The sequence below is a fragment of the Equus caballus genome, chromosome 4, assembly GCF_041296265.1.
Source record: "Equus caballus isolate H_3958 breed thoroughbred chromosome 4, TB-T2T, whole genome shotgun sequence".
NCBI lineage: Eukaryota > Metazoa > Chordata > Mammalia > Perissodactyla > Equidae > Equus > Equus caballus.
Window position 1 is genome coordinate 8,944,420 of NC_091687.1, and position 9,883 is coordinate 8,954,302.

At 41.1% G+C, this 9,883-nt stretch overlaps 1 protein-coding gene across 1 annotated transcript in view; it reads right to left on the reverse strand.

The window, feature by feature from the left end:
• Positions 1-9,883, reverse strand: part of LOC100629162 (uncharacterized) — a 35,028-nt gene extending 25,145 nt beyond the window's left edge. Inside the window, 1 exon segment of the mRNA XM_070265768.1 lies at positions 9,417-9,883. Coding sequence (XP_070121869.1) covers positions 9,417-9,883 — 467 coding nt within the window.

Consider the following 9,883-nt stretch of genomic DNA (forward strand, 5'->3'; position numbering starts at 1 on the left):
TCCTGCAACTGCGTCTGTCTTTGGGGCCAAGCAGGGAGAGAATAAAGAGCGGACAGGGGCTGGCCCCATGGCTAAGTGGTTAAGTTCGTGTGCTCCTCTTCCGTGGCCCAGGGTTTCACTGGTCCAGATCCTAGATGCGGACATGGCACCGCTCATCAGGTCGTGTTGAGCCGGTGTCCCACATAGCACAACCAGAGGCACGCACAACTAGAATATACAACTATGTACTGGGGAGCTTTGGGGAGAAGAAGAAGAAGAAAAAAGATTGGCAACAGAAGTTAGCCCAGGTGCCAATCTTTAAAAAAAAGAGAGGACAAAAGCCACCAGCATTCTCTCCATGCTCAGAGTCCTCAGAGCAGGGGTTACAGTTGCATTCCATGAGAGACACAGGGTCAAATGTGCTCACTGCAAATTTCCCAGATGAGCTCACTTCTTGCAATGTGAATTCACAGCTCCTCAATCAAGAGGTGGAGTTTATTTCCCCATTTTTGAATATGGGGGGAAGTCATGGGGATGCTGCTCTGAATCTAGGCCTGAAGAGGCCTAATGCACTTCTGCTCGCTCTCTTGGATCCTCACCATTATCATGAGAACAAGTTCAGGCTGGCTCCCCGGAGGATGAAATACCATGGGGAACAGAGCTGATTCATTCCAGCCCAGCCCACCTTGACCAGCCAGCCCCCAGCTAACACATCAGCTGACCAATGTGACCAAGTCCAACCGAAATCAGCTGAGCCTGACCCAGGTCAGTAGAATAGCCTAGCCGATCAATTGGTTTGTGAGAATTAATAAATGATTGTTGTTTAAGCCACTATGTTTCTGGGTGTGTTACACAGTGTTTTTGTGGAATAGGTTTGATAGATCAATCGATTGATTGATCATTAATGATAGGTAGATAAATAGATAGATACGTTTGTTGTTATTACCTTGGTGCCAATTCAAACTGCTAGCGATCCTGCGTACAGCAGAGTGGAACCCTCCGCAGTCTTTTTGTGCAATCTTCCCATCTTCCAGCTCTGTATCAGAGAATGCTCCACTGCTATTCATAGGGTTTTTGTGACTAGCTTTTTGGAAGTGTGTAGCCAAGTCCTTCTTCTTAGGATAGATAAATAGACAGACATAGGTAAGTAGAAAGAGAATATATATAAGACAAAAAGAAAATTAGAAATTGATATGCTATATAAATATACATAAAAAATGTGTAACAATATATAAATATACAATTTGTAACAATATACATATAAATGCATATATCTCTAATTTTCTATCATCTACCTTTATTTCTCCATGTCTATCCCTATTTTCCTCACTCCATCACACTGCGTGTGCCCATACATATCCTTCTTCTCTATAGTTATATTGTTGTCTCTCTCTCTCTCTCTCCAATTCTCTCTTCCTCTACGTTTCCCTATTTCTCTCTGTCTATCTACCCTTCTCCCTCTCCCCTCTATCACTATTTATAAAAAACTCTCTCTACTGTCTGTTCTTTTCTTCTCTATATCCACTTCATTCCCTCTCTGCCCATCTCTTTTTCCATCTCTCTATCCCTCTGTCTCTGTCTCTGTCCCTCTCTGTCTTTTTATGTCTCTCTCCATTATTATTTCTCCTTCCGTCTCATTACAGAGATCTGTAGTTCTTTGGGTAAAGTTCTCTCTCTCGCTAACTCTTTACCTCTGTATGCCACTGTCTCAGTCATTCTCTCTTTTTCTCTCGCTCCCACTCTGCTCTGTATCCCTCTCTCTCTCTGTTTCTATTACTAATTTCTGTGCTATCAGTGTCTCTATAGTTTCCTCTTCCTCTCTCATATTGACTTGTCTCCTCGTTCTCTCACTTCTTTCCATCTCTTCCTCTTCGCTGGTCTCCTGGGGGCCTGTGGCATGTAGGCAGTGGGTCTGGTCAGCTCGCTATGATGGGAGAATGAGTCCAAGCTCTCAAATGTAAATTTATTTTTTCTGCTTCTCCTGACAATTGTACCTGTCACGTATCAGGAGATCAGCTTTATTCTGGTGGTGATAGAAGAGCTGTCAAAACATTGCTGCCTCAGGGAGAAGGGGATAGCATACAGACCGTTGCTTATATTCCTATTTCAGCTGGCTGTGAGGTGTTACCTAGCTTTAATATGGGAAATAGTATGTTTATCATGAGTTATTAGAGATTCCTGTGATTTCCTGACCTCTGAATGTGTGTCTGTCCTCTCTATACTGTTTTGTGACCAGAGTGAGGTCAATAGTGTTTATAAGGTAGTCGTGAGGACACGTGCCTCTGATCAAGAGCATTAGGAGGAAAGCCTGGGTATTTAGTATATCTTTATGGGATAATGTACCATGTGTGTGTTTTGGAAGATTCTTGTAAGCGTCAGTGGAACAGAATTGTATAGTGTATGTTCTTTCCATAGAAGATTAAAAGAAGCTGTTGGTGAACAACATTTTCGTACAGTCAGTCTGGGTTGGGACATGGATGGGAAGCAGTGACTCTAATGCAAATCCTTCCTCATCACATGGGACTAAAATAGGAGTTGAGAGTAGTGGAGGAGAGAGGAAGCCACACTAGGTGGACAAAGGGGCCCAGTTCCTGTCCCTGGGCCCCGTGCTGCTCTGTGCTGCCCTGCAGCTTCCCAGAAAGCAGCAGCATCTCCTTCCAGTGCTGGGGCAGGGCTGGGAAGGCCAACTTTCCAGGGAAGCTGACTGTAGCCCAGAAACCTCAACCACAGCTTCGCATCCTGCCTGCTCTTCCCACAGGCTCTGTGGCTGCCAGGTGCATGTGGGCTTCAGAGAACCAATAACTTGCTAATAAAGAGAATATCAAAAGTTTGAACCAAGTCTGCCAATCTCCTGGGCCAGTGCTCTAAGTAACTTGCTTGGCTGTTTGAGATTCAGGGATCAATTTCTGTCCTCTTTGGGCTGTTGCATTTAAATGCACAATGTGATGTTGTTATACGTCCTATTTGTTATCAATTCCCTGCTTCCTGCTCAGAAAGTACAGAATTTGATGGCATTTAGTTACTTACACTACCTTCTAGCACCCTCTGCTAGCTATTTTGAATTAATTTTTGTGTATGGAGGAGGTAAGGAAATAAATTCATTCTTTTGCCCATGGACATCCAGTTGTCACAGTACTGTTTGTTGAAAAGACTAGCCTTTGCTCCTTGAATTAACTCAGCAAGTTTCTCAAATACCAGTTGACTGTAAACATAAGAGTTAATTTCTGGACTCTCAGTTGTCTCCGTTGACCTGTGCATTCTCCTTGCCCTAGGACCACACTGGCTTGAATACTGTTATTTTATTTTTATGTAACTTTGCAATCAGATACTATAAGGCCTTGCTTGAAAGTCTTGCCCTGCTGGCCCCTGAGCCTTCAATTTTGTAAGTGATGAATCTTGTCAGACTCTCTGGGGTGTGTGGCATCATCAGTCTCAACGTCCAAATCACATTTGGGGGCTCCCTCCTCCCACTGCTTTTACGTGGTGTCCATAACAGTCCTCCAATTTTGTTCTTTGTCAAAATTGTTTTGGATATTCTGGATCATTTGTGTTCTCATGTAATTTTTAGGATGAGCTTAATTTTTGCCCAAAAAGCCTGCTGTATTAAATTTATAGATCAGTTTGGGAAGGAATTGCCGTCATGACAATACTGGATTTTCTAACCCGTAAAGCCAGACTCTCTCTCCATTTATTTAGATGTTCCTTAATTTTTCTCAGCATTGTTTTATGGTTGCCGGGATACAAGTTTTGTTCTTATTTTGTTAAATTAATTCCTGAGTATTTTATTCTTTTTGGCCCTATTGTGAATGTAATTGTTTTTTTACTTCTATTTTCAAATGGTCATTGTTCTTATATAGGAATACAATTGGTATGTTGTATATTCCATACGTGTATCTTGAGACTTTGCTAAACTTGTTTATTGGTTCAAGTTTTGTTTTTACACGTGTGTGAATTCCACGGAATTTTCTACATACAGGATTACATTGTCTGTGTACAAATACTGTTTTACTTTTTCATTCTCAATCTGCTAGGTAGCTTTAATTTTGGTTTCTTTTTCTTCTTACAGTTTCTAGAAACACAAATGCAATGTTGAATAGAAGTGGGAAGAACAGACATCCTTGTCTTGTTCCTGGTCTTTGGGGAAAAGCATTCAGTCTTTCAACATGAAGCATGGTGGTAGCTGTGGGTTTTCACAGATGCCCTCTGTCGGGGTGAGGAGGTTCCATTTTATTCCAAGTCTGTGAGGCGTTTTTCTCATGAATGGTCATCGGATTTTTCAAATACTTTGTATGCATCTATTGAGATGATCATTTTGGGTTTTGTCTAGTTCAATTTCTTTACTCTTGTACATAGATGTATTCAGAGTTTTTACTTATTCTTAAGTCCATGTTAGTAATTTGTATCTTTCTCGGAATTCGCCTGTTATACTAAATTATCTAGTTTATGGACACAAATTCTTTGTAATATTCCCTTTAATTTCTGTAGAATTGGTAGCGATGTTCTACCTTTTTACTTGATTTTGGTAACTTGTGTCTCCTCTCGTTTTGTCTTGGTAATTCTAGCTTGAGGGTTGTTGAATTGGTTGACATTTTTCAAAGAACTGAGTGCTGTTTTCACTGATTTTTCTCTCTTGCTTTCCTGTTTTCTGTTTCAAATATTTCCATACTAATTTTTTAATTTCCTTTATTCTGCTTAGATTGGGTTTAGCTTGCTCTTTATTTTCATGATTCATTTTTGATCTTTCTTCTTTTCTGATATAGGCATTTAAAGCCATAAATTTCTCCCTAGGCATTGCTTGAGCAACATCTTAGAAATTTTGAAGTATTGTGTTTTCATGCATTCCTTGGTTTTCAGCGTATTGCCTGTGTTTTGTCTACTTATGGATCTCTTTGTGCGTATCCTACTCAGTGTTTGTTTAGCTTATTAGATGTGTAGATTGATATTTCTCAACATATTTGGAGAGTTTTGGCCATTATTTCTTCAAACGTTTTTCCTGATTCTTTTTTTCTTCTCTTACTCTGAGAGTCCCATTCCATGAATGTTGGTATGCTTGATGTTATCTCATAGGTCTCTGAGCTCTATTCAATTTTTCTTAGGTCTCTGTTGTTCAGATTGGACCATTTCTATCATACCATTTTCAAATTTATACATACTGTCTTCTGTCTCCTTGAATGTTCTCTTAACCCCCTCTAGAGAATACTTTACTTCAATTATTATAATTTTCTACTCCAGAGTTTATTTTTATGATCTGTTTATTTTGTAATTTCTGTCTACTTTAGAATCTCTTTTTGTTGATTTATTGTTCTCATACTTTCTTTTAAATCTTAAAATGTGATTTTCTATATTTCTTTGAACAAACTTATAATAGCTGCTTTGAAATCTTCGTCTGCTAAATAAAATACCTGGAGACACTCAGGGACAGTTTATACTGATTTGTGGTTTCTGTTTTGTTTTTCTGCTGAGAATAGCCGCAATTTTCTGATTCTTTGCCTGTCTTCTAAGTTTTTATTGAAAAATATTTAGTTGAGAATATATTGCAGAAACCCTACAATTTGATTTTTTTTCACAGAAAGTTTCTTATTGCTATTTGTTTGCTTAGAAAATTGCCTGAGCTAAATCTGAAAATTTGTGTCCATTGTGGTGTGTGTCTGCTGATGTCTCTTCTCAGTTTTTTTCCTAAATTCTCTCATTTTTAAGCCTAACTTCCTAGGGCGTTCCCCCTGTGTCTACATAGCTTAGTGGAGGCCAGTGATTGGTTGGAGATTGTGCTCAAGACCCTTTATTAAGGCTCCCATCCTCTGCCAGGTGGATATGTGTGTGTATTGGGGAGCAGATTCAAATTGCAGGCCATGTTGATTCTTCCTCAGCTTGTATGTTTTGCTGAGTCCTTTCATGTCTCCTCTGCAAATGGTCACAGCCTCAGGGCTGGCCAGGAGTCTTTGGCAAGCTTGGGCTATTTTAGGTCTCTGCTGAACATGCCCACAGCTTGAGCCAAGGATGTGCTTGTTGCAGCCACGACCACAACTTCAAACCAGCAGAGCCTCCGGCCCTTCCTGCTTGCACACCACTGAGTTTGTCAGTTCGCCATCACATCACTCCCCACCCCAAATCAAGTGAGTTCCCCTCAACTGTGCAATTTTTCTGCCAGTCTTCATGACCTGCCCTACACAGGAAGAACCTTCAGGCCTGTTGGGCTGGGTGTTGGGAGGTAGGAAAGGAATGAAAGAAGCTCGAGGCAGGAGCACCACTGTTGTTGCTCCAATTCTGCAGTTTTTCAAGCACAAGCACTTCTCAGATTGTTGTACGCCTTTGATCATTTCCTGAGTTCTAAATGGTTAGTTTTGTTCTTCTTGTCCAGTTTTATAGCTGCTTTTCAAAAGGAGAGTTTACTGACAGCAATTTGAAAATACGTAGATTAAATTATGTGCGCCAGAGCTCAAAGTTATTTGCACTTAAAAAACATATGGAAGCTTTTTAGCAAAGTTGTAGAAGAGGAATAGCACTAGATAATAATTCTTGGTCTATATCAATATTTTTACGATTATGTAAGTGAATCCATTTTGACAAATTAGTGCGCTTGATTGATCCTGTTTTAAAGGCTTTCATCCTCCAAGAAATACGCAAACCTTTATTTTATATTAACAGTTTTGTTAACCTAAATCTCTTGAGGATTAACTATGTGTACCTCTCACTTAAAATGTTATGCATATATGGTGTAATTTTAAAGAAATCGTCTCTTATTTTAACTGAATATGATAATTTTTCTTTATCACCATCCTAACCATGTAGGATCTGCAGAAGCTAAAGAAAAGCAGGACAGTGAAAAACCACTTTTAGAACTATGAGTGCTACATTTGTTAAAGTAATTCTTTGAAAATATAACCGTAACAGCAAAGTAGTTAAATACGGAGCATTTTCTTTGCAAAGAGAGGAAACTTGCAAATCACTGAAAACTTTGTGCTGCTGACTTCACTGCCAGGCACTACTAGGCAGTGTCTCCTGTGGCTTCCAACTTCTGAGCAACTTCTTTCCGCACTGGGCCTGGGCTGCCCTGAACGAGGCGGCACAGAGAGGGAGAGCACAGGTGGTGGAGGGGACAGCCTGGGTAGCAGGAGGGCACTGGTGTGGCTGCTGGTGTGTTATTTTCTCAGGCTGCTTTTGCGTACATACTCTGTCAAATGTGGTTGATTCATGGAAAATGCTTACACTCAAACCAGTTCCTATTGGTTTGGGCTTGTGCAAGCAGTGGCTAGGGTCTCATAAGGTAAATTAAGGACAGTTAAACCACAACCAACTTTGCTCACTTTCAAGAGGCCACAGCCAATGGGAGGAAAATATCCATCTACACACACATGATTGCTGTCCAACATACTCTTAGGCTGTGGGTAGCGGGTTCCCTGCTTTTTATGTACAGACTTTAGTCCTATTAGCTGCAATGTGAGTTGGGAATCTTACTCCCAGGACTGTTCAGATGCTGCATCTCAGTCCACTCTCGTGACCCTGTTCTGAAGTAAAGAACAGATAGGACTTCTTGGAGCACTAAGATCATCCTAACAGTCCACCAAGTATCCGAGCTCTTCCATGGTGTTTGATTTACTGAGGGTCGTACCTTTTAGTTGCATTTTCTCAGTATAGATGAGGTGACACAGATCTGTGTCCCTGAACCAGGTAGCATGGATGGACTGTAGATGTGGGCAACAGTGATGTGCCTTTTCTCTCACAAGAACACAGAGATACTGAAGCCATGAGTTCAACTGTGTAACTGAATGTGATATACTGAATCATATAAATCCCTCTAAAATGAGTCAGAGTCAACCTGAGCAAGGCTTAAGAGAGGACATTAATTTCAGACAGAAGTGTGATTGGGCTCAACTAGAGGGTGGATTTTCAGCAAAGTGAGCATAAAGAGCAAATGTACCCACTCCCAGCCACCCAAGCATGGTAGAGAGTGGGTGCCCAGCCCACGGACTCAATCTGTCCATCCCAGAGGAAGTAGAGCTCTATTGTTGAGATTAATGCTTTAGGCTTTCACAGTTTGACATCATGGCACCTTCACACCATTAACTTCATTCTCCTTGGTCTGTGCTCTGAGAGCCAACTTCTGGGTGAGCCTTGGCTTCCTCTGAGTATTGGCTGCATCTACTAGTTAAGCCCAGCATGTCTGGAGGAGAGCTCTTTCTCAGGTTAAATTAATACACTGACATCCAGTTTAGGCATCTCTGTGGGCTTGGTATATATGCGACTCCACTCCTGAGACAGGACATTCTCGCTGTGGTAATACCATTGAGTTCCTGAGGCTTCAGTCCCACAGCAGACCCTGGAGCTGTTTCCCACCCCATTCTCCTCCACAGGAAGCTCTTCTTCTTAGTACCCAGCCTCCAAGCACAACGCCCAGTGGCATTTCTGTCATTTGGGGCCTTCTTAGAACAGCCATACATGAACTTGATTAGCTCTGCACAAATGGCCAGTTTCTACCCAAATCTGCACCATTCCCGCTACACACAATTGAGTTTTTCTTGAATGACTCAGTGGATAATGAAAGAAAACTAACAGACAACCTGCCTTCCTGTGAAGCCTTAACGTGAATATTCATGTTTGAAAAAAATATCTCATCATATGATTTAGTTCATTTTAATTCAAATTAGCTAAACATAAATGGAAAATGATGGCAATGATTTCATAGTGTGGGTTCAAAATAGGAGTACTCAGGCTATTTCAGAACCGTACTCCTAGAAGGAAGATATTGTTTCATGATAAATGTAATATAAAATGTCTTGTGACCTTTTGTATATATTCGCAATCGCTCTTTGTCCTTCTTTTGTAATTCCAACACTTTCAGCCAAATACATAATGCAAAACAAGAAAAATAAAACTAATCATTTTGATATGTTGGATTTTATTACTTTAAAAAATTGTACAAAGAGCATATGTGCATGAGTTAAAAAACACAAAGGAAATGTAGAGTGTCCAAAAAGAAATACAAAAGAAATATGAAACATGAAACAAAAAAAATTCCATATTGCAAATCAAAATAACATGATACTTTGCTTACTAAAACAGTGTTATTCCAATATGTTAAGAAGTCTTTTGATTAGGAATGAGGCACAAGACTTTTCTGCAACTCTCCATTAACAGATCAGACTTGGTCTCACTGAATACAAGACGGATCATTCCTTTATCTTACCAGCTACAGGAAGGCTACTAAATGTATGTGGATGTGGGACAGTGTCTGTGAGGTATGACAATAAGTAAATTCTTTATTAGCCATTCAGTGAAGTCAGCAGTGGATGTCAGCATTTCAACCTTCAATAGGGAGACCCCATCTCCAGTCCTTTTTATCTCCAGGTGACTTTCGAGGAGGGTTTTTCACACTAGAAAAGAGAGAACACAAAAATGTTTGAGATGTAATATAAAGGGAAAATGCCACATTGCCTTACGTCTTTATGACAAAGTCTGTGTCCTGAAGAAGAGCTGTGCTACAGACACTTGAAGGCCCTGGGTGTGGCCACACAGAATCTATTGAAGGCGTTTTAGGAGAGGACCTGCTGTTCACACGCTCACACTGTTGCCTCACGTCAACCACTGCTGCGGAAAGAAGGGGCCGCAGCGTGTCGGGTGCTTCTGCTGCGGGCACGGGGCCTCCACCCACCACGACTCCGGCCGCCTCTGCTTCTCCACGACTCCGAGTCCACCCACGACCTCTCCCTTCTGTGACTAAACAATCAGGCAGAGTCGCTGCTGCTACAGTTGACTTCAGTTTATTTGCTTGTGTCTCTGAGGATGAACTATTTCCTGTGACGACCTGAAGGGACTCACCCACGTGCCCACCTTGAGGCCCAGCACGAGCTGCTGCTCTGACGATCACGTCCTTCATCTCTGAGTCTCCAGAGCACTTGAGAGACAT